Source organism: Seriola lalandi, unplaced genomic scaffold (assembly GCF_002814215.2).
Source record: "Seriola lalandi dorsalis isolate HSWRI2012SDOR001 ecotype SW California unplaced genomic scaffold, Sedor1 jcf7180002052130, whole genome shotgun sequence".
NCBI lineage: Eukaryota > Metazoa > Chordata > Actinopteri > Carangiformes > Carangidae > Seriola > Seriola lalandi.
The window spans coordinates 1,311,517-1,336,774 of record NW_019522683.1 but is presented as its reverse complement, the minus strand read 5'-3'; the positions used below and the strand labels follow the sequence as shown (position 1 = coordinate 1,336,774).

At 38.4% G+C, this 25,258-nt stretch overlaps 2 protein-coding genes across 4 annotated transcripts; one reads left to right on the top strand and one right to left on the bottom strand.

The window, feature by feature from the left end:
• The first annotated feature begins 5,582 nt into the window (after nt 1-5,582).
• LOC111650242 (vitellogenin-like) lies at nt 5,583-15,613 on the top strand. Of its 2 annotated transcripts, none has more exons than XM_023400099.2 (34): nt 5,583-5,710; nt 6,397-6,417; nt 6,658-6,809; nt 6,897-7,148; nt 7,228-7,389; nt 7,476-7,624; nt 7,714-7,864; nt 7,961-8,118; nt 8,202-8,367; nt 8,449-8,574; nt 8,669-8,887; nt 8,970-9,187; nt 9,280-9,377; nt 9,978-10,102; nt 10,187-10,288; nt 10,371-10,490; nt 10,600-10,786; nt 11,184-11,277; nt 11,368-11,553; nt 11,668-11,809; nt 11,889-12,105; nt 12,190-12,689; nt 12,796-12,840; nt 12,939-13,019; nt 13,118-13,324; nt 13,428-13,570; nt 13,656-13,791; nt 13,888-14,011; nt 14,102-14,282; nt 14,368-14,462; nt 14,652-14,746; nt 14,925-15,090; nt 15,179-15,340; nt 15,425-15,613. In XM_023400099.2, exons 1-34 carry the CDS (start codon nt 5,671-5,673, stop codon nt 15,523-15,525), a joined length of 5,121 nt encoding a protein of 1,706 aa, XP_023255867.1. In that variant the 5' UTR covers nt 5,583-5,670; the 3' UTR covers nt 15,526-15,613. The 2 variants fall into 2 exon arrangements, with proteins under 2 accessions (XP_023255867.1, XP_087028384.1); XM_087172258.1 differs by having other exon boundaries at nt 14,368-14,468.
• Nucleotides 15,614-16,023: 410 nt separating this feature from the next.
• LOC111650174 (afadin- and alpha-actinin-binding protein-like) lies at nt 16,024-24,785 on the bottom strand. 2 transcript variants are annotated; one of them, XM_023400001.2, is made up of 14 exons: nt 24,691-24,785; nt 22,638-22,753; nt 22,074-22,225; nt 21,548-21,751; nt 21,163-21,273; nt 20,906-21,041; nt 20,705-20,780; nt 20,188-20,368; nt 19,321-19,468; nt 18,739-18,875; nt 18,228-18,401; nt 17,943-18,060; nt 17,386-17,536; nt 16,024-17,268 (listed from the first exon to the last, which is right to left on the bottom strand). In XM_023400001.2, exons 2-14 carry the CDS (start codon nt 22,654-22,656, stop codon nt 17,121-17,123), a joined length of 1,755 nt encoding a protein of 584 aa, XP_023255769.1. In that variant the 5' UTR covers nt 22,657-22,753; nt 24,691-24,785; the 3' UTR covers nt 16,024-17,120. The 2 variants fall into 2 exon arrangements, with proteins under 2 accessions (XP_023255769.1, XP_023255771.1); XM_023400003.2 differs by having other exon boundaries at nt 17,386-17,533.
• Nucleotides 24,786-25,258: the final 473 nt, after the last annotated feature.

Sequence of the window (25,258 nt, the reverse complement as noted above, 5' to 3'; positions counted from 1 at the left end):
CTTGACTTTGCAGACAGCTAAAACGCCTTTCAAGTGTGATAAAGTTAGCACGGTGGCTCTAATCAACGTCACACAGCGATACCAAGCAGAAGAATTGCATACAATCTGTACCCGGCTATACCCGGCTGTGTGGACGAGGCAAAACGTTAGCCACATTAGCTGCCATGCTAACAGCACACGCAACAGTGTGAAGATACAGTAAAGCAACATAAAATGGTAGAACTTACAGCTCCCAAGTTTGAAGTTGGATCGCGGACAGTCGGTGCTGATTTATGTTTTATCTTCATAATGTAGCGAATCCCGCATTGTACTGGCTCTCCTTGAGAAAGCAGTCCAACGTGAAATGGTTAGCCAGCTACAACTTCTGAAGTGGCCATCAAAAATAAAATAAAACAAATCCACTGGGTCTTCAGATCCTCGGACGTAGGGGGTAAAAATACTTCTGTGCTTCGCTCGTACCTTCGACATAGATTGACCGGAGCCGTGATGCAAGGGAATAAACGAGAGCGGCTGCAACACGGACTCAGAGGGCGGAACACACACCTAGCTCGGGGAGTGTCACCCACCTGGGGGGAGGTGTCATCTCCCTTCATGACGACATCAAGGGAAAATCTCCAATTGCCCTGTGTGAGCACACATTTTCTGAAAGGTTGCGCAAGCAAAAGACGGAGGGGATGGACTTTTCTCATGTTTGGGGGTTTTGTAGCAGTGGCGATTGCTATAAGACTGCAAGGGAAGCTCAGCTTCCCCTAAAATGTCAACAAAATAAGTGGTCAAATATGTGCTGTTGTATGTACATTTCATTGACTAAATATGCGCTAGAACACGTTCATCTTTTGTTCAGAATCAGCTCCTTATCACAGGTAACCGGCACGACTTCCTTCTCGTCCATCCCCGCAGCGCCACTGTGCTTTACACAGTGTAGACGCCGAGCGTCTACTGACTTCACTGGGGAAGCATCGAGTGGGTTGTTCCACTGCAGCGAAACTAGACGGTCATTGGATAAATGCTGGGCTTTGTCCCGCCGATCGGACGCTCAGCGTCTCTGGGGGTCTATGGGACAGTGGGCTGGCCCGGACTCTCGGCTTCTGCATGATGATTGGATGATCTGTCTGAGGCTGAGTCCCTTTTTGATTGACAGCGAAATGAGCGAATTAGCGATGTTGAAGTATAAGCATCCACCGGAGCAGTTTTCAAGTTTTTCATTCCGTTGTTCGGAGTTGATCTGGAGACGTTACTGATCCTCAGCGACTTTGTCTTTGTTAAAAACGACTAGCGTTGTGTTTGGCGACTCTCTTCTGTCACTCTGCGAATTTACATATAAATAAACGGACACATTTTATGATGTAGGCCGAAAATGAGCTTCCCCTCCTTATAGGACCAGCAGCCGCCACTGGTTTGTAGACCGGCCGGGGACACATATTATTGATAGAAAACCATGGAAAAGTGCATTTTGCATAATATGTCCCCTTTAAGGAATTTGAGGAGTAGTTAATTTTTCAAACCCCTACGCACATGCATACAACATAACTGGTGTAACTAACTTATCAAAAATCAAACATCTAGTGTAATATTTACAGGTAAATCAGGTTTTCTACATTTACAGAAAATGGAAAACACTGCACAGGAGACCTGCTTATACAGCTTCTCGATGGCAATCTGAAATGAACCATTATAATTCATAATGACACCCAGATATTTAAAGCATTAAACAATCTCTAAATTTTCTCCACTGCATACAAACCTTTGTAACTGCTTGGGATTGCTTTCTGCAACACTTCTATTGTAGAATACATAATAATTGTATTACATGTAATTTTATTACTTGTAATAAATCATTAGAATAAGCCAGATATAACTATCTATTGTCATATTAACAGGCTGACAGCCATTCTGTAGTAGATAGTCCTCTAGGTCATCATTACTGTTTTGTCAATATATCTGTCATATGACAGAGAAAATATTTCAGGAGTGGTTGTGGTTTAAAATTAGAGAATGACTACAGTAGCTACTACAAAGTACTAAAGTACTACATTATACTCCTGTTCAACAGAACACTGAAGTCAGACTATTAGCTAGTTATTAAAAGCTATGTCTGATTGTTAAATATGAATATAAAGCCAGCAGCCAGTTAGATCTGCCTAAATCTAAGTGTTGAAATGACACATTTCAGTTTTTGTAGGGATTACAAAGAGGTTTAGTGAACTTTTGCTACACTGATGGTCTATATTTCATTTGGGTGAAGCGGTTTCTAGTCTATGCGCTAAGCTAATTAGCTAACCAGCTGCTAGATGTATAGCTTCATAGTCACAGGCATGAGGGTAGTATTGATTTTATCATCTCACTCTCAGCAAGAAAAGAGAGAGTCAATTAGCCTAATGTAGCATGAAGACTGGAAGCAGAGGGAAGCCTACCAGCACCTGTAAAGCTCAGTAAATTACATATAAAGACATCAATATATGGTTTTATGGTAAGTTATGTGGCGTAAAGGTTTCTTAACAAATGAGAATTTACACATATGAAGACCTTACTCACAATCTATCTATCTATCTATCTATCTATCTATCTATCTATCTATCTATCTATCACTTTGAAATAAATTTGTATTTAAAATGACAATAAATGAGGTGGTCTTTATAATCGGACAGCAGTTGGAGTCATAGTCAAAGTACTTATCCTGTATATCTGAGGATGTCCTAAAAGCAAAGTTGCAGATCCATAATGTGGCAAAAACAGAAGAAAAAGTCTGTCTTTGCAGCCTCATCAGAATTACTATCTGAGAAAATGCATTAATTGGTTTAAGGGAATTTGAATCATTTCAAATGTATTTGTGAGTTAGTCCATGGGTCAGACCAGATGTCGGTACCACTCAAGGTGGCAAAGGTTATTTATAATTTTTTGAAGACATCTATGTATGTAGATAATATCTTGGTATGATAACCCCTAACCTTAGAGTAATCAGCTGATGAAGTTAACCTTAAAAAATTGCATTTTAGACGCTGGTGCATATCTTGGTTTAGGGTAATGTTCAAGATATCTTTCAATGTTTAAAAATATTTTTAAAGGGAACACTCTAAGCTTTCATTCAAGCCCTGTTGTGAATCTTTATGACAAGTACAGTGGTCACTCAAACTCACACACATTTTCCCACAATTTTTACCTAAATCATACACTTTCTTTGAGTCCTGTGACATCAAGGAACATCAGAGACACAACACACAAATATTGGAATACTCACAGAACTCCAAGGATTCAGGAAATGTATAATATACCTATATCATTTCATTTTGAGACATGATTGCAGGCCTTAAATCTGAAGAATGACTGTGTTAGAAGACCTGCAGTAACCAAAAATTACCGGATGATCCAGAATTTAGGGAGTCAGATGATGAAAGAGATGATCAGTTTGATGAGTAACACAGTGTAATGATTCTGATGGTACTTATGTAATAGTAATATTAGTAGTAGTAGTATACCTTGTGTGGTGATTCAGGACCTGGTTACCCTTGTTAATGCCGTCTAAGTGCACACAGAGCTGGATACCAGTAACATTAACGATAATATATCCCACATTGACCAAGTTTATGCAAATGTCAATGTTGTTCATAGTTGTTCATAATTGTTAACTCACTGTGGTATAACTTATTATGCTGGATTTTCATTGTCTATTGGAAGAAATGCATAAAGACAAAGACAAGTCTGTGACCTAACTGACTTTGGTCTGGTTAATTTTTGAGTAAAACTGCCCTTCTAATATAAGGTTGAAAACTACCCCTCAGAATGGAATAATATGAGTATATTATACATTTCCTGTATCCTTGGAGTATCCTTGGAGAAATATGTGTTTTGTGTCTCTGATGTTCCCACATGTCACAGGACTAAAAGAAAGTATATGATTTAGGCGAAAATTGTGAAAAAATGTGTGTGATTAAAAGTTTGAAGAGCTCCAGTGAACTCTGCATCTGTCATAAAGATTCACAACAGGGCTTGAATGAAAGCTTAGAGTGTCCCCTTTAAAATGACACCAAACACAATATTATTTAATATTGACAAATATCCTGGACATGAGCTAAGATATGCACCAGCGTCTAAAATGCACTTTTTCTAAGGGGGAAGTTAACTTCAACAGCTGATAACTCTAATACAGCTGTGTCTCAGGAAGGGTTATCATACTAAAATATCATCTACAGACATGGATCCTTTCAAAAATTATAAGTAACCTTTGCCACCTTGAGTCGTACCGACAAGTGAAATTTTGGCCTCTGGCCCATGGACTAAGTATGCAGCACTAAATTATAATATCAGCGCTCTTCAGTGTTGTTGTTGAGGTCCTGTTTTGTAGAGGGTTAATGTGTCAAAATCTAGTTGAAATACTTTTATTATTTCACTAGAATTTGTAATAACATGGTGCACATTCCTAAATAAATTTAGAACAACATGGACCGCATACTCCGGGACAAATGTACTGATACAAACCATAATGAAGCTGCATTGTGTGTCCTGTTCAGTATGTGCCAGGTACTTGAGGTCAACAGAGTATAAAGCACAGAGAATGAGAGGGACAGTGTGTCAGTGAAAATGACAACCAGTTATAGGGTAAGGTGATTTATTTAATTTATAAACTGTGTATGCAGCTTAATTACTTCTTAGAATCAAGTTATTATCAACACTTTTTGATAATTTGCATCATATGTTGCAGTTGTGGGTTTTAACCAGCATTATTCAATACAAGTGTTAGAGCCATTCATACAAAAGTATAACTAGTATATTTTCAAATTGATATTCTATATATTATTTTATTAATAAATAATAAAAGACAGAACATTGACGGGTTTTACTGAAGCAATTGTTGACTACATTATATGCTTGGAATCTATAACTTAAGTGATAATTTTCAAGAAATGGAAAGAGCCACACCAACAACCAGAAAATTAACACTTTCTGTAAATCCATGATAACAATGGTCACTTCATTTCACAATGAAATAGAACTTATTATTTCACTGTGAAATGTCATGACATCAGTGGCCACCCTGACCCCGACAAATAAAGTGAGCAAACAGCGATAGTCATGCTGCCCTCTTGTGTGAACTTTGAGACTGTATGTCAACAATATAATGGAGAGATGCCACAAACATTCAAGGCAGTCACAAAATTTTTAATTAATACAGAAATAAAGTGTGAATGTAAATTCTGTTCAGTTAAATTAATTAATTCAAAGACTTTGGATCTTATAACCCTTAGGTCAAAGAAAACCCAAATCTTCCTTGAAGTTTGGGGGAAAAGGTAGATTTTTCCAACAATTTTCAACAATATAAGAGAACATAAAGCAACGGCCATCAAAAAGTTTTAATACTTTAAACCAAAGTATGGATTGTTGTGGGATAACAGGGTTTTGTTTTAATATATGCATGTAATATTAATTCACAGTAAACACTTTAAAACATGATACCTGAATTTGACTTGGCATATTTGAGGAGAACAAGGTCAGGTGAACCTAACTTTTCATCCACTGGTACACACCCTGTCACCCTACCCAACCCAATACAGTGTATGAAACATCAAACATGGCAGGGTTCATATAATACTTTCCTTGTTGGACTTTAATCAGCACAACATTTCCCTTTAAATAGGTTTTCAATCACTCGGGCATTTACAGCTCCATTCAGCCATGAGAGCAGTTGTCCTGGCCCTGACTCTGGCCCTTGTGGGTGAGTAGGATTTCTGTTTTCTGAATCTTTTCTACTTTTTAAAATGCAGTTTTGATCACAATTTTAGAAATGATTGACGTTTTTTTTCATTGGATGTTTTGAACTTATGCACTCTATGTGGTCATTTTTAAAGAAGAAATGTTGAATATTGTTTATAACCTTGTGCCTTGACATTCAGGGATTTTTGGTATTACTTGTCTTTTGTCTTTGTTTGTATTTTATTTTAGTTAATGGTGCAGTTGCCCCTCAGTTTTACTGTACCAATTTAAACTGCAAGCAAAGTGAAATCAAATTGATGTTTGTTGTGGTTAAATCTTGATCGAATATGTTGACATTCCCTAAAATTAGTAAAAAGAAGTATGATTTTCTTAAAATTATTTACATCTAATGGAAATGACTTTTGTTCATTCTAAATAGGCACCTGTAGCAAACAACATTCTGTATATGTTTCAATGCAAACTAACTGGGTGCTGTTTCAAGCGTTTTTCAAAGCCATTTTATAATCTGAGAATTTGCTATATTATAATATACAGGCTAATGTAATGTAATATAGCAGGTTTAAAAAAAGGTAAAATGTTAAAAACTAGATTTAGTGGTTTTACTTTAGTATTACTTTATTATTTACTGCTATTAATTATTCATGTTATTAATTATAACTTCATTATTCATTTCTTTTTTCATTTTAGCGGGTCAACCACATAGCTTGGGTAAGTTCAGTACTTTTTTATAATCTTAACAAACAGTTCTCATTTTTCCAAAGAATATATGGACACTGAAATGTAACCAGAAACACAATGGTGCAACACAGCTTAAATTAAATGAAAGTGAATGATCCAAGTAAAATAAATGTTTTTTACAAATTTGTGGTTCATATGATGTCATAAATGACTCTTATAGTTTTGGATATAATGTAGAATACCTCTCACTGAATGAAATTATGCTTTCAGCTCCTGATTTTGCTGCTGGTAAGACCTATGTGTACAAATATGAGGCATTTCTCCTGGGTGGTTTGCCAGAGGAAGGTTTGGCAAAAGCCGGAGTCAAAGTCAGCAGCAAAGTTCTCATCAGTGCCGCATCTCAAAATATCTACATGCTGAAGGTAAAGATCAAAATCATGTGAGAGCAACAGTTTTTTTACTTCTAAAATGCAAATTGCCCTGTAATAAATCGTATTTTTACACTGTAGCTTGTGGAACCTGAGCTCTTTGAGTACAGTGGCGTCTGGCCTAGGGATCCTTTAATCCCAGCAACCAAGCTGACCTCAGCACTGGCAGCTCAGCTCGTGGCTCCCATCAAGTTTGAGTATGCCAACGGTGTTGTGGGAAAAATGTTCGCCCCAGAGGGAACCTCCACACTGGTGCTGAACATCTACAGAGGTATCCTGAATGTCCTTCAGCTGAACATCAAGAAGACACAGAATGTCTACGAGTTGCAGGAGGTTTGTTAAAGATCCTACTGGTTATAAATCCATTACAGGAAGTTGAATCTCTCTAATCAACATATGCTCTTCTCATTAGGCCGGAACTCAGGGTGTGTGCAAGACCCTCTATGCCATCACTGAGGACGAAAAGGCTGAACGCATCCTTTTGACAAAGACCAGGGACCTGAACCATTGTCAGGAGAAGGTCATGCTGGACTTGGGGATGGCATACACTGAGAAATGTGCAAAGTGCCAGCAGGTAGGTTCACACTCATTTTGTATAATGCGTACATTCATGAAAGTAGAAAATGTTCAATCAAGCAACTGTGTGCTTCATCTTACCAGGACTCAAAGAACCTTAGAGGAGCTACAGCATACAATTACATCTTGAAGCCAGTCGGTAGTGGCATCCTGATCCTGGAGGCAGCCGTCACTGAGTTGATCCAGTTCTCACCTTTCACTGAGATGAACGGAGCTGCTCAGATGGAGACCAAGTATGTTAAAACATACTGAGGAATGTTGTAATGGTAGTGTTTGGATTTGACCGAGCTGCAGATGAATTGTTTTTCATATTACTTTCAAGACAATCCTTGGTGTTCCTTGAGGTTCAAAGGGCCCCTATTGTACCCATCGAGGCTCAGTATCTTCACCGTGGATCTCTCAAGTATGAGTTCTCCACTGAACTTCTTCAGACACCCATTCAGCTCATCAAGATCACCAATGCACAGGCCCAGGTGCATTATCTCTTTAAAAGATCAGTAAAGTTATGAATAAAAATTTGTGAATATCTGTCACATTTATTGACTTCAACTTCATTCCTGTGTTCTCAGATTATGGAGATTCTTAATCATCTGGTCACCCACAACATGGTGAGAGTCCATGAGGATGCTCCTCTGAAGTTTTTGGAGCTCATTCAGGTCCTCCGTGCAGCCCACTATGAAGACCTTGAAATGCTCTGGAGCCAATACAGAAACAAACCTGCCTACAGGTGATGTTTTAGGGTTTGAACATTTGAAAAAGATATTTGAAAAATATGTTTACAGGTTCGCTCACTTCATTTTCCTCTTTCAGACAGTGGATTTTGGATGCCATCCCTGTTATTGGAACACCTGCTGCTCTGAGATTCATCAAGGAGAAATTCCTAGCTAATGAGCTGACTGTTGCTGAAACAGCTCAGGCTTTGATTGCATCTGTTCACATGGCAACAGCAAACACTGAGAACATCAAGCTGATCGAGGTGGGTAAATCAAATAGTAAGTTATTTTGTTGGTAATACGAATGGAGGTATGAAACATTTCTGATTGTTGCTCTTTTTTAGACCCTGGCATTCAACAGTAAAGTACTTGAGAACCCAGTTCTGCGGGAGATTGTCCTCCTTGGTTACGGTACCATGATTTCCAAGTATTGTGCTGAGAAAGCTGTGTGCCCTGTTGAACTCATCAAGGTGATGTAACCTTGTTCTTTTCGTATTACTTCAAAGTCCTCTGCCCATTTCTGGATGAGAAAAGGGAATCTTAATTTCTAATTTTCTCCCACAGCCCATCCAGGAGCTCCTTGCAGAGGCTGTCGCTAAGGATGACACCCCGGAAATCATCCTTTTGCTGAAGGTTTTGGGTAACGCTGGTCATCCTTCTAGCCTTAAGCCGATAACAAAGATCCTGCCCATACATGGAACTGCAGCTGCAACTCTGCAGATGAGAGTCCATGCTGATGCCATCATGGCCTTGAGGAACATTGCAAAGAAGGAGCCCAGAATGGTGAATTCTCAACACCAAAGAGTATTTCAAACAAATTTTCTGAAAAAACTCCATATTGAGTTAGCTTTCTCTTGAAAATTAGATCCAGGAATTGGCTCTACAGCTCTACATGGACAAGGCTCTTCACCCAGAGCTTCGTATGCTTGCATGCATCGTGCTGTTTGAAACAAGGCCTCCAATGGGTTTGGTGACAACTCTTGCCAACATTGTGAAAACAGAGGAGAATCTGCAAGTGGCAAGCTTCACTTACTCTCATATGAAGTCCCTGACCAGAAGCACAGCTGCTATCCATGCCTCAGTGTAAGAGCACTCTCTGATCCCGATTCATCATCAAGTCTTATCTGCATGAACTGATCTATATTTACCCAAGCTGTTTTATACTCTCCATACAGTGCCGCAGCTTGCAACGTCGCTGTCAAAATCTTAAGCCCAAGGCTGGACAGACTGAGCTTCCGTTTCAGTAAAGCCATCCACATGGACATCTATAACAGTAAGAAACAACGTGTCACATCTGGTTTAAGTTACATCAAGTTTCTTTTTGTCAATAGTATCATCTACCGTCATCTCATCAAACCCAAACGACTGCGAGTTCTACCAGTGCTTGCACCACAATTGGATACATTTTTTATTCGGATGTCTGTATTTATCTAAAAAATAGAAATAGAAAAGGTTTTGTTAGTGTTTAACTGCTAACTAATTTTAACTCACTCTTTTTTTTTATTTGGCTTTTTATTTTGTTGTTATAAGTAACTTTTATGCACTTTTATCTGCCTGTCAGTGGCGGTATATAAAAATCTTAAACATGGCTACACACAACTACAACATTCAATGCTTAATAATTTACAAAAGAAGGTTGAATTTATATCAATACAAATCCTCCTGGCTTACACACAAGAAGATAGTCAAAATATCGGTTTTTCATACTTATACCATAACTATATGTATTACAATTCACCTTTTTTTCTTGTGTGCATTAGTCTCAAATTGTTTTTACTGTTCATATTTGTTCTGTGTTATTATCAGCTTGTCAGTTGCCATCTGTAAAGCATGTTGAATTGACGGTAACAGACTATTTGACACTCTTTGTCAGGTCCTTTGATGCTTGGTGCTGCTGCCAGTGCTTTCTACATCAATGATGCTGCGACCATTCTGCCCAGATCTATTGTGGCTAAGACTAGTGCCTACCTTGCAGGAGCTGCTGCTGATGTTCTGGAGGTAAAGGGAAAAGAAAACATGTCTCTTAAGACATTCAATTACTAATTAGAAAGTAATTGTTCAATCATGCTGACTTTTTCCTAGGTTGGAGTAAGAACTGAGGGACTCCAAGAGGCTATTCTGAAAAACCCTGCCATTATTGACAGTACTGACAGGATCACCAAGATGAAGCGTGTCATTAAGGCTGTAAGCAATAAAACCCCATCAAGTAACAAATACAAGAGTAGAAAATCATACAATGTCACCTCATGGTTTCCTCTGTCCACAGCTCTCTCAGTGGAAGTCTCTGCCCAACAGGAAGCCTCTGGCTTCTGTCTATGTCAAGTTCTTTGGACAAGAAATTGCCTTTGCCAACATTGACAAAGCCTTCATTGATCAGGCCATTGCGGTATGATTCAAATGACAATGTCTCAAAACTTCAAGGACAATTTCATACAACATTGCGTCACAATTTTGCACTACACAAATTCTCTACTCACAAAATTATTCTCCTACAGCTCGCCACTGCACCATCTGTTCAGGCATTTGGTAGGAACACTATCAAGGCTCTGCTGTCTGGTGCCTCCTACCACTTCGCTAAGCCTCTGCTGGCTACTGAGGTGCGGCGCATCCTGCCTACTGCTGCTGGTCTTCCAATGGAGCTCAGTCTCTACACTGCTGCTGTGGCTGCCGCAGCTGTTCACAGTAAATAGAAGCTACAAAACATCAGTTTAGATCGTTACAGGTCCGACCTATCCCAGTTAAATAGTCCACCTTAAGCCAATCAAAAAAGGTGTCAATTCTCTTTTGAAAGTACTTTTGAAACCAGCCATTTGTAATAGCCCAATACTGTTAACAATTGAAAATACCTTAATGATATCTTACAAAACCCCATTATATAATGTAAACCAAATAAATTGTTTACAATCCTTAAAAAGAAAAAGAAAAATTATCTTTCGAAAAGAAAAATGAAAACAGTGCGTTAGTCTTTCATAAAAATAGCACTAAAGCACCGGTGAGATGTTGTATATAATATCACCTACTTAAGAATTTTAAAAGTATTATTCTAAGAGGTGATATATTGATTTATTTGTTTTCTTAGTCAAGGCCACCACAACCCCAACTCTGCCTGAAAACTTCCATATTGCTCACCTTCTGAAGACAGACATGCAGCTTGAGACTGAGATCAAACCAAGGTAAGTACAACATCTAAAACTACAATAAAAAAATGAGCAGAAAAAATATAACATCATGAAATGTTATATACAAATGTCTACTCCTTCTAGCATTGCTGTCAACACATTTGCTGTGATGGGGGTCAACACTGCCATACTCCAGGCTGCTCTGCTATCAAGAGCCAAGCTCAACTCAATTTTGCCCGCCAAAATTGCTGCAAGACTTGACATCAACGAGGGCTACTTTAAGATTGAAGCTCTGCCTGTTTCCGTACCTGAACACATTGCAGCTGTGCAGTAAGCCTAATGTTTTTAACTCATCGTGTACCCTCAAAAATATTAAACTTCTGTCACCCTGAAAATGTATTTATCTTTAGAGCCCACATGATTAAGTTATTGTTACTTCAACAGCGTTGAGACTTTTGCTGTGGCAAGGAATATTGAGGATCTGGCTGCTGAAAAAATCACTCCCCTTATCCCTGCCAAAGTCTTGCAGTCCATCTCAAGGGAGATTCTCTCATCTAAGATTACTTCTTCTGCTTCAGCTAGTTGGGTGAGTTTTGAACAGACCTTTTGATATGGCTAAAATAGTGTTTCCATTTACAGTATAATTAATATGTCTCTTTTCATAGTCAAGATCCTCAGAGATAATTTCCAAGGATATGGCAGCTACCAAGCCCACTATAAAATTCAGAGCAGCTCAATTTGAGAAGAAATACTGTGTTAAGACTGTTGCCATTGGAATGAAGGGCTGTATCAAGGTTGCAACTGAAAACGCTGCTTTCCTCAAAGACATTGCCCTGTACAAACTGGCTGGAAAGCACTCTATTGCTCTTTCTTTCAAACCAAGTAAGTACTGACAGCCCAACACTTTTTTGTTGAAGCAGCATACATGAAGCAAGCATTAATGGCATTATTTAATAATACTTTCAGTTGAAGGTGAGGCCATTGAGAGACTGGAGATGGAAATTCAAGTTGGACCAAAGGCTGCAGAGAAGCTCATTAAGCACATCAACCTGAGTGAAGAGGAAATTGTTGAGGGAAGACCAGTCTTAATGAAGCTCAAGAGAATCCTGGCTCCTGGTCTGAAGAATGGCACCTTATCTTCCTCCTCCAGCTCAAGCAGCTCTCGCTCAAGTCTTCGTTCCAAGTCTTCTTTTGCTTCTTCCAGCTCCTCATCTCGTGCCAGCAGAAAGACCACTGATGCAGCTGCTCCAGCCAGTAGACTTCGCAGCAGCAGCAGCAGCAGAAGCAGCAGCAGCAGCAGCAGCAGCAGCAAGAAAATCAGCAGCAGAAGCAGCAGCAGCAGCAGCAGCAGACTCAGCTCTTCTAGATCTATGAGCAAATCTTCCAGGTCCAGCTCTGCATCAAGCCTTAAATCACTCTTCAGTGCTAGCTCAAGTTCCTCTAGCTCCAGTGCTCATCTCTCAAAGGTAAACGCTGCAATTGTTTTATGAGTATGCATGAAAGAGTATTAATCCAAACATATATTACACTAAGCGTGGAAGCTGAAAAAAGAAATCTTCATTTTCTTAACAGCGAGTGACTTATCACCACAAGTTCCAGAAGATCCACAAGAAACAGGTATGTTTAAGATGGTGCTTCAAACAAAAGACAATGTATGGCACAGTTTGAACACATTGCAGTTTTTTCATGATGGCCTTTAACTTTATATATTGTAGGCTGTCACCTCTCAAGTCACATCAGCAGCAATTTCCAGGAGCAGAAGCAGTGCTTCAAGCTTTGAGGCCATCTACACAAAGGTGAATCTTTGACATTTTGGTCAAAAACATCCTTCAGATCTTTTCATTGATGGATTTGTTGGTGTACTTCAGTGGATTAACTTTGATTTATCCCACAGAACAAGTTCCTTGGCAATGAAGCTGCTCCTACCTTTGCCATCATCTTCCGTGCTGTCAGAGCTGACAACAAGATGCAGGGATACCAGCTGTCTGCCTACTTGGACAGACCTACTGCCAGAATTCAGATCATTCTAGCTGCCTTGGCTGCTGATAACAACTGGAAGTTCTGTGCTGATGGAGTTCTGCTAAGCAAGCACAAAGTCACAGTAAGACTTTGTCTTGCTTAATTTATAGATCTTATGACATAACATGTAAAAGACTACCCTTAAAACCAGTTGCCTTATCGCCACCTGTACTGTTTCTTGATAGGCCAAAATCGGCTGGGGAGCAGAATGCAAGCAGTACGACACCATGATCACAGCCGAGACTGGTCTTGTTGGTCCAAGCCCTGCAGCTCGCTTCAGAGTGGCCTGGAATGAACTACCTTCTGCCCTGAAACGCTACGCAAAGAAGTGCGGAACTTCATACAAACTGTCTTTAGCCTACTTACATGCAATATGGACTATGTCAAATTATATTTGTAAATTTCTTTTCAAGGGTGTATGACTACATTCCTGCTTCCATGCTGGCTGGCTTGATTAAAGAAAAGGATGAAAACAGCGCCAAGCAGCTTTCATTTACTGTGGTTGCCACATCTGATAAGACACTTGACCTCATTTGGAAAACACCAGAGGTATTAATAATCAAGTCGTTCTAACAAAATGTGAGTGCCTATTTATTTTAATATATTTAACTTATTTCTAATAATTATGAATTTTTCCATCTACAGCGTACTGTCTATAAGCTGGCTTTGCATCTTCCCATCACTCTGCCACTTGAGGAAGTCACAGGTCTCACACCCTTCGATGACTTGGCTGATAAAGTCCACTACTTGTTTGCCAAGGCTGGCGCAGGTAATGGCTGACCTTATTATTCAACATGAATTGTATTGGCAGTTACTTTTGACTATGTGCAAAAGATTTAACTTTTCCTTTTTTTCACAGCTGAATGCACCTTCACCAGAGACACACTGACCACATTCAACAAGAGGAGATACAAGAACGAGATGCCTCTGTCTTGCTACCAAGTTCTGGCACAGGATTGCACCAATGAGCTGAAATTCATGGTTCTGCTGAAGAAGGATCACATTGAACAGAACCATATCAATGTCAAGATTGCTGACATGTGAGTGCTGATTAAAAACAATTAAGTGACTTTCATCCACAAGTTGACAAAACTAAATTAAACATTTTCATTTCTGCACTTGTAGTGATATTGACATGTACCCGAAGAACACTGACGTGATTGTGAAGGTCAATGGAATGGAAATACCCATCAACAACCTGCCATACCAGCATCCAACAGGTTTCTGTAAATATTAATTTGCCAATCAACATCTCAGCAATATGTAATTTAATATTGCAAAACAAATCATGCTACAAATCATCGATAAAACATGGTTCTGTTGGAGCTGAAAATTTCGTCAAATCCCTTGTATGTACTGAATTTAAATTGCTTCAAGTAAATGATTATGAAATGTTTTTTGTCTTACAGCTAAAATCCAGATAAGACCAAAGGGTGAAGGCATCTCTGTGTTCGCTCCCAGCCATGGTCTTCATGAAGTCTACTTTGACAAGAACTCATGGAAGGTAAATCTAACATTAATTGTGGGCAATTAATGAACGAACAGATACAATTTTAAATAACATTAAACTTAAATATAAAGGGTTTTTGCATAAATTATGAGAAATTTCAAGCTTAAAACTGTGGCGTCACAGAAAAAAGATTAAGACTACTTTGTCTGCAATGTCTGATCTTGGCATGCAGGTTAAAGTTGCAGACTGGATGAAGGGACAGACCTGTGGACTGTGTGGAAAGGCTGATGGGGAAGTCAGACAGGAGTACCGCACACCCAGTGGACGCTTGACCAAGAACGCAGTCAGCTATGCTCATTCCTGGGTTCTGCCCGCTGAGAGCTGCAGAGACACCACTGGTGAGATACAAACTTAATTTTGGAATCATTTTTACAGCAACATTCATTTTCACATACATGCTCACTCTTCCACACATTTCTCTTAAAGAGTGCCGTATGAAGATTGAATCTATTCAGCTGGAGAGGCAGGTAAACGTCCACGGCCAGGAATCCAAATGCTACTCTGTTGAGCCTGTGCTGCGCTGCCTGCCTGGCTGTTTCCCTGTAAAAACCACAGCTGTTACTGTTGGCTTCCACTGCATACCAACTGGTGAGTTTGCTAGAAATCACAGAACATGAAGATGTGGTGAAAAATACTCAGTTCCTAATTGCTGTGATCCCTTCACTTGTGCAGATTCTACCAGTAATCTTCACAGCATGTACGACAACAGCGTGGACCTGAAGGAAACAGCAGAGGCTCACCTGGCCTGCAGCTGCACTGCTCAGTGCGCTTAGACTGCATCTGTTATATTATTACAAGTATTGTTGATCTGTAAAACTAAAAAGCTGCACCCACTCTAAAATAAAAAAAATGCTCTCTGTACCATACTGTTCACAGCATTTATTGTGATTTTCTCCTTGTCCCACCACCCAACTGAATTAAAAGAGGCCATATCAGTGAGATCAATATAAGTAATATCAGTTTATGGCACAACATGTGAAGCTGGACACAGCTGTATCAATTATCATTTATGAAGCCCATATGCAATAGCAAAGAATAAAAAATAAGCTTTCATTTCATTTTAAATATTCCCAAACATTTGACTGTTGACAAAAAGAAAATGATATCGCTGACATCAACTGTCTATGGCCAGTGCACTACATTACCTTAATAACATACCTCAATTCATAGACTTAGAGCCTACAAAATGATAAGTATAAAACCTCTGTGGATTATAATAGTATAGATATTCGTTAGTGTTTTATAATACAAAACATGCAAGAGCAAGTGTAAACAGTAAACAAGATATTTATTACAGCACTTACCTCTTCAAAAGACATTTCTGTTGAAATTCTACTTCACCCTTTGGTTTACCTCTGTGGTATCCATTTTGATAGTCTGACACTTTTGTCAGTCACAGGTCACCACAGCTCAATGGGAATGGCCAGGAGTAGTAGTGCTGTTGATAATCAGTAACTTGTTTCCAAAAGAGGCCAATAAAAATAAAATCACACAAAATGTTTCAACAATGTATAATGAATGTTTCAAGATTGTCTAGAATACATCATGATACTTTCTTGGTGGAAGAATTAGTTTGATCTGTCAATATAAAGCCACTAAGATAAACACATTCATAAAAAATATTCATATTGACATCTTAAGTTGTCTACATTAAGTATCTCCTACACATTATGTAATTTGTTAAATTTACCTTCCATTTCACAAACCTTTCTTCCTATTGAACTCATACATGACCGACTACTAATGTAAATGCAACATTTACAAGAAAGCAATGTTGTTAATCAGCCACATTTCTATAATAAAACTACAGAAACATAATCCATATTTTACCAGTTTCTTGTTGCATTCAGTGAAACAGCAGCATTAAATCTACATTCTCAAAATCTGTGACAGTTGACAAGTTTAACATGATAACTTAAAACTTAGAGATATAAATGCCAACTTATGGGTTACTTTAGTTGCAGCATCAGCCAATAAGCACGGATGAGCGACATCTTTTGTTGCATACCTGCGTTGCCAAAAAATATAACCCTCGGACTAAGATGTTGCTAGACATGAGACATGACTTCCCAAACAAGATTTACAGTACAATATAAATAAATAAATAAATAAATTTATCACATAATCTAACAATAAAACCGTGAGGTAATACAAAAGAAATGTTTAGATTACAAATTCTCTCTCAGTCTCACAGAACACCATCAACGAACCACAACTCTTGTTTGGCTTCGACTGTTAACAGCTATTTAATAATTTTACAATCTAGCTTCAAGTTGTTCAGCGTTCACCCTTCAGGCATAGTTCTGAAATGTCACACATAATCCATAATTCATGGACATTCACATAAATCCTGCTTCAGTTTTTGGCTTCATATAGAGCTATTTTTTTCACTTGTAAGTGTGTGGCTGCTGTGGTCTTTACTGTTGTCCCACCGTTTGTGCTGAACGGGAACATTCCCGTTACAGAAGATGTCTGATTCCTCTGCATGCTCAGTCTTTGTCTTTGGTTTGGTTGAGCTGGAAATCACATTTCACAGAAGGTCAGAGACAGTTTTTAACTCCATTCACTTGAAGGTACATTATGTCATGATTCTTAGAAATTCAGAAATCACTGTGCAAATAAAGACACTGTACCTCTTTTCTGGGATAAGGCAAAGTGTGTGACACAAGTCAGCTGTTGATGGTGATGTGAGTGGGACACATCTGTGTGTGGGGGAGGTCGTGTCAGATGGGGATTTGATGAGTTTTCGTGGAGGCGACGCTGCACTGGCCTCCGTTTCTGCTGCTAAAATAATATGAAACTTTATTGGAATCAGAAATGGGAAGATATTGATCCATATGACCAAAAAGGAAACAGCTGGGAAAAAAAAAAAAAACACAAATCCATTGTGGAACTGAAGTGCAACTTTTAAAACTGTAAATATAACTGAAAAATTTTTGTCCAAAAAAAAACAAACAAAAGACCTAAGGTTCTATTTTCTAAATGTGAAGTGAAGTAATTTTACCTGACCTACAGTACACACAGACACCTGAAAACATATTTTACTAATAAATCAGCTGTTTTAGACCTCTTCAGTTTATTGACTACCATTGCAATTAAATAATTTAACTTTATGACATTTATCTCAGTGAGCACACCTGAGTGAACTTGGCCATATCAGTAGAGGATTTAAGTGAGAAGAGACACTCACATATTAAAAAGGCACTTTTCGACTTTGACATCGGGGATTTCTTTGTGTCTGCAAACGGACTCAAGTTTAAAAACTGGTGTTTGAGCCACGTCGCACGATCCTCCTCGAAGGCCTTTCTCTGCAAATTAAACCAGATACAAGTCATCGCAAAAGCAGTCGAAACACTTCTTGAAGTAATCACAAAGATAGAAATGAGTCCTCTCGGCACACAGCTGTTTTATACATACACATTTCCTGATTTTTATTTCGTACCAATTTTTGGAATAAATATCTTTTATAAATCACCTCATGGCTCAGTCTTATGGCTGCTTCTGTAAAGTTCCTCCTCTCCCTCTCAAAGATCTTTCTCTGCTCCTCTAGAGTCTTCCACTCCTCCCCGAGGCGCTCTTTCTCCTGCAACATGTAGCAGTCGCTCAGCAGGGATGCTGTCTCCTCATCACAGGGAGAGCTGAGCTGCTGCTACAAGAAGAGATGAAACCAGGGATTTGGTTCATAAACAACTTATTTAGGGAGCCATTGTCTGCAGTAATTAATAAAACATCTTTCCTCCAACAAATAAACCCAACTGGTTGAGGCAGACGTTTTTCCTCCCCCCTGTCGTCTAGTGTTTGCTCTTTGTGAGAACTGTTGGCTTTCTCTTTCAGTGTATGTGCTCTCGTTTTATAATCCTCTAGACATCATAGACCCCTGTGTTTGGTAAATGCTTAATAATAGTTTGACTAGACATTGATACCAAACCAAGTAAAAGAAATACCCTCCAAACATCTTTTGCAGCTGGCAGTAAATTCAGTCTTACCTGCAGCAGCTGCTGTTGAGTTTGAATAAAATCTTTGCACTGCTGGATCTCCAGCTTTAGTCTGTCCATCTCTTCCTCGTGAGTCTCTCGAGGAACAGCATCAGAATTTTTACTCTCACCCATCTGTGACAAAGATGCTATACAAACAAAAAAGAAAATCCAACTTGATGTTTGCATTCAGCTTTTACATATTTATTTGAACAGGAGGTAATGATTCAGTCTGGAACGTTACTGGAATATTGGTGTCTGTATTTTAGTTGTTTCCATTTAAACCTTGATTTTTCCCTTGAGTTTTAACAAAGAGTACTGACCAGCTTATTACTACTCAATGGTTCAATGGCCAAACCAAAGGTGTCAGTATATCATGTAAGCATTTTTTGGTTGCTCTGACAGTATTTCCTCTTAGGTTAAACAAGATTCCTTGTTCTATGACTTCTCTTTCTATTGCCAGATCAATGGTAAAACCTGTTTTTTTAGTTAAGAGAGGGATGAGAATGTTGTCTCCAAATCCCCTGAAATTCTTACATGAAGTTCCTTCATTTATCAGGGTCAAATGGCGACACTGTGCAGTGTGAAAACTACCTTGGCTATCCAGCCTTTCTACGTGGCTCTTGAGTCTTCTCCACTGGAGGCGAATACTGTTGGTCAGCTTCTCCCGGGCGTGAACACAATACAGCTCTACACTTTCCTTACTGGAATCAAACACTTCATCCTCCTCCTCTGAGTCAGCCTAACATGATAGTGAAAATAAATTTTAGTTATTAACACATCTGCAAAACAAGCCTACCAGACTAAATAACAGGCATGAGGATGATTATCAGCTGTGAAACAAACTGTGATCAATTTCAACTGTGCCAGTTTGGTTTGTCTGTGGATGGTTTCTACCCAAATATTACAAAAAACACAAAGAGGAGAACGGGAAAAAATGTTTAATGGAATCTGTTAAGAGATCTATTTGTCTCCATGCAGTTAGGGCCAGCGTATCAAACCAAATTTTTCTGTACGACCTTTACGTGTCCATAGCACAAAGTATTGAAAACTAGTCCGAAAAGTACAGAAAACTGGTCAGATTAATACTGCTTTTGTCATACAAATGGCTTATTCTTCATCATTTACAATTAGCTTAGTTCTTGTATGCTGTGTGTTGCTTTATTAAATAACTCTTAACATTTTAGAGCATGGCTTCTTTTGTTACATAAAAAAAGGGGTATGAAGAAAAACCTATTGAGAGTTCCAGAAGTAAGCTATTAAAATTGTATCGTCTCAATTTAGGCACAGAAACTCAGGTATTTCCACTAGTACTAAAACATTTCAAATGATACCCAGTCTTAAATTATCGTGTATTCAAATTGAAAAACTTATCGGGTACAAATTAAGAGCAAAGACTGGGGAGCAATAGCTTAACATCTCAAAAGTTAATGAACAATAAATAAATAATAGTTGTCTTACCTGTATGCAACCATCTTCATGTTTATCCCCTTTCAGAGTCAGTTTCCTTGAACTTAAAATGGACACCATGTCTTTTTTCATCTGCTGTAACACTTTCCTCAACTCTGCATTTTCCAGCACCAGCTCCCTCTGTCGAGTGTCATAGTCACTCAACAGGGTTTTATACATCTCCCCTTCGTGCCTGGGGACAAGAAATACAGTGGTGTGTTTTTATACAACAATTACAACCTGACAAAGAAACATTTCTAATGAGAAAAGAACTTCAAGTCATCACACAGCATTCAGCACTGTCATCTATGGCTCAAGCTCATACTGCTAAAAATAAATTTGTGTCACCTAGAAAACTGACAAAAGAACTGGTGTTGCTTGAGATTCAAAAGCAGGATGAACAATTTTAAGCATCTTTTCTGGTAATATTATTTCTTTCTTACATGTTTTAATTTGCAAATGAAATGTTTCTTTCGAAACAAAACTGACAGGGCTTCACTGGACGAAAAGAAACAAGAACTGATCTTACTTTGCCTCTGTCTTTTCAGTTTTCCAAAGGCTTCTCTTCCCATCAGCTCTTCCGATTCTGTTTAATACATCAATGGCTTTGAAGCAAGAATGACAAACAGAAAGAAGAATTAGAAAGTGCCTTTGGAATCCAATTTTGTATATACAAAACACTGGTTTAATATGGTTTAATATCAAAATGTAAAGAATTAAGATTTTTCACCTTGTTTCTTCTCCTTTTTGTCAACCAGAAGTTGATTCAGACGTTCTTTCAATTTGTTAAATTCCCTTTCCTTCCTTTTCATTTCATGATTGTACTGACTGGCACGACTTGCAATTATATTCTGAAGTTTTTGCACCTGGAAATCAAACAAGTTGTTAATTTTTAAATTACTGTTAAAACTGTCATGCTTATACACAGACAGAGGACTCTGTGAATTCACTCAACATTGTCTGAAGCAGTTTTTCCAAAGAAAGTACCTCTTCTTTTTCATTCTTCAGGCAGTTCTGCAAACTTTTCACTTTCTGCTGTAGCTGCCGTTCTTTCTCAAGGAGACCTGTGTTTTCTCTTTTGGAAAGTTCAAGCTGCTCCTATAATAACAGAATAACAAGGTCACTGTGACCAAAATGCTGAAATGAACACTTATCAAATACAACTTCATCACAAGAAAATACAGTCAGTAGTGACAAGAAGAAGCAGGACTCTCAAAAGCAGGTGTGTGCTTCAAGGTTTTTTTTAGCTATAATTCATCCTTTTTCTTGTTAGCATCTATTGCAGGCTGGATTACTAAAGGCTTTATCTGGGTTTCTGTATTTGAATACAATATTAATATGAGGGAATCACTGGGTATAAATGTTACTGTACCTTTAACCGAGTGCTGGTGAGCTGCAGGTAGTCCACATTGCTGCTGGACTTTAGCTGCTCCACTTCCATGTTTTCCAGGTTTCGGACGCCCCTGCGATGCAGCTGAATCAGGTCATACATGCAATTTAGCACTGCCACAACATTTAGGTCTGAGCTGTCGGCCAACTCCGTCCAAACTGGTGGGAGGCCAAGAGATGACACCTCCTGTAAAAGCGAGAGTATAGTTGAAAAGAAAAAAATGGAGCAACTGAAACATTTTGAATCAGTGCTGTCTGAGGGTAGATTTAAACTCTACATTTCAGTACTTACAGTATACATTCTATATATACAAAAATCACAGAAAACAAGCCTTTTCATCAGGTTTTAAATGGGTTATTTTGATTATTTCTAGGCTTTTCTCAACCCAGCCATATCAAACTCAGGAGACTGCAGTCATATCGTACATGTCTCAAACCACTAAGCATGAGCGTTTCCAAATCACCAATTGTACTAAAACTACATCACAGATACGTACAAGTTTACCAACCTGATTGATGTGTGATAGACATTCTTGCACATTGTGCTCTGTGCAGAAGGTACTGAGCACATAGGAGTTTCTGTGAACTGGCAGCGATGATTGGCTAAGCTGCCTCAAGGGGGATGTTCTACATTCAGCGGAGTTGCCGTGAATGTCCTTGACTTCAGGGAGAAAAATGTCTGTCAGATATATACATTACATAGGCCTATACTAATTTGTTAATGCTTTACAAGGAAAGGAAAACACTTCATATAAAAATGTTAAAATGACTTGAGGTTACTCTTAGCACAAAAACTGAGATTAGCATTCACCTGCAAACAACTACTCAAGATACCAAACTGTACCGTTGTGCTTCAGTTAATCTGACTAATGAGGATGTCAACATAAACCCAAAATCAAATTACAAAAATTGTACAATGCTCCCCTTTCTTAGCATGAAGAAGTGCTGTATGTTTCTGCCATGTTTATAGCATGCACATTTTTCTAATATCTGCAGAACACAACAAATGACAATTCAATATGTCTCATTCATGGTGCACATGTAGTGGTGTTAAAAGATATGAGAAAACTCACCTGGGGAGGACTCTGGCATTGTTGCAGTGCAGCCTTCAGGCTACAGGTGTGAATTATCTACTACATGTGCAGGGTAACACAAAGCTCGCCACAGGATCCACCTACGCAGTCCGCTCCTGAAATAGAGGGTCAGATTAGCAGCGCTCATTCAACACGGCCTGGATTACAAAGCAATGGAACTAAACATGAAGCGGTGAGGGGTGGAAACATGCAGCAATCCAAATAACAGAGTGTGAGGACAACAGATCACAACAGAGAACTCAATCATCTATCACAGAATACAGACTAAACAGTGAGCACACAGTAATCAGTCTTTCTTTAAAATCCCTTATTAAAATGTATATTTATTTATTCTTTTACAAATCGTCTTATTGTTAGATTGTTGTTGTTGCTGTTGTTGTATTACACCATAGTCCATGCAGGGTGAGTATTTAACAGGTTACATGCTGGGACCAGGCCGACATCTTATCTCAATGCTCTTATCATCAGCTAATCAGACTAATCCCAGACAGACAGTATGGTGATTTCTCCAGAGCCACGCAATCAGAAAAACAACAGAACCTTTTTCCTTATGTAGGAAAAATGCCAATATCAACAACAAGATATTCTGAAGTGCATACAGATATTATTTAAAACTTAGAGCATGATTTACAACACTTCATTTCAGGACAGCAGCTATCAGAGCATTAGCAGAAGCTGCATTTAAATTTTTTATATTCTTCTTGTGAAGAACATGCTGTGCATTTAATTTTTCATACATTTTACTCATGAGAAAGCTGTGACTCGTTGACTCATGGGACCTACCTTTCAGTTTCAGTGATACTTAATCAGTCTGGTGAGACAGATGGCAAACCTACAACCACAAAGCTTAACAAGCCTGGATCCTGCTTAGACTGACTACTCAGCAAGTGTTAACCTTTAACTCATTAATTAAACTTCAATACAGAAACACTATAAAGTCTCCAATATGAAATGTCTAAGTACTTGTCAGCAGTATGGATTTTTAGGTTTGTAGTCCCTCTGGGGGTTAGGGTACTTGATGGGATCATAGGTGACAGCTTAGACTGAACTACATATTCTCAGTTGCCAGTTTTTCAGGTACTATGATGCAATGGAACATCCCTGCAATAAATCCCACCTTTATAAGGGTATATTTTAGTAATTTATTCGATGTTTAGTCTACACTATATGATTTAATATAGTGTAGACTATACACTATATGATTTAATATAGTGTAGACACTATATATGCCCGAAATATTAGAAACACCTGTCAGTATAACCTAGTATGGTTCAATAGTACCACAAACTACAGAGAACAAACGAAATATCAACAGCCCTCTTAAACATTTTCAACAGAAACTGAACATTGTAATTGATAAACATGTTTTCATTACAGGGCTGCTGCATTAGTTTTAGCTAGGGTTCCTAATACACTGGAAGCCATGTGTATTTTTGTTTAAGAGCCTAGAAAATGTACAGTTTAGTCAAATGTCACATATTCAATCTAATCAATTTTGGGTTACTACTTAAATACTTAAAATTACATTTTAACAACTCTTATAACTGGGGTCAGCCAAAAAATGTTAAAGAATCACTCACATTGAGGGGACAAGAGAACTACTTTACTTGCTTTTTAGCCTTTTAAAGAGGAAACGAAGCTAACTGGTGTCACATTATTTTAGCTTTATATGAACTGCACTGAACAGAAACCCGTGGAACAGCCTGAAACAAGTGTGTAAGTTATGTTGTTCGATAATAATGTGTAACCTTGTGAAAGCTAGTCTGGCGTTAACTAGGTACTTCCAGGAGCCTGTTAATTTGACTCAGGTCAAATTATAGTTTGTTGATAACGTTAATGAAATAAAAGAAGGATATGCAGGACCTTTACACGGCAGTCAGTGTTAAACTCACGTTAGCCACCGTTAGTTACCTCAAAACAATCTGTCATTGAAGCCAAACGGGAGGCTAAACAAGTGGACTAGTAACAAGAGCAGACGTGTACAATGTTTACTATACAAAGAAGTGGATAACGAAATATTTTGAGTACTTACTTAACGTTGCAGTTTGTGATTTACGTCCAAACTGCTCTTCTATTCACGACACAAGAACAGCCCGTGAAGCCATGTCGGTCCAAATGACAGCACACACCACTGCACGCAAACCAAACGGCATGCTAATTGGCCGACTCGTTGTCTAGCAACCAAACACGGCTCAATATGATTGGCTGTTGTCTGCAGTCTACCCTTGTAGACTCTTATAAGTGTTTTGATTATCGTTTTAATTATGCCGATGTTTATTTTAATAGCCTCTCAAGAGGAATAACAATAGGAAAAGTAACGCGTTTCTCTTAATTTTGGATGAAGAGATTCATGAGTGACTAGATATGTGATATGTGAAAAAAGCTGCTTGATAATGAAGTTTATAATGAAAAAGTAACATTACATTAGCATTTAAAGAAAAGGTTCATTTTACATTTGCTGCAGGGGTTGTAGGGCTATGTACTTATTTTCACTTCAAAAATCAACAATAGATAGATAGATAGATAGATAGATAGATAGATAGATAGATAGATAGATAGATAGATAGATAGATAGATAGATAGATTGTTGTGCACCATAT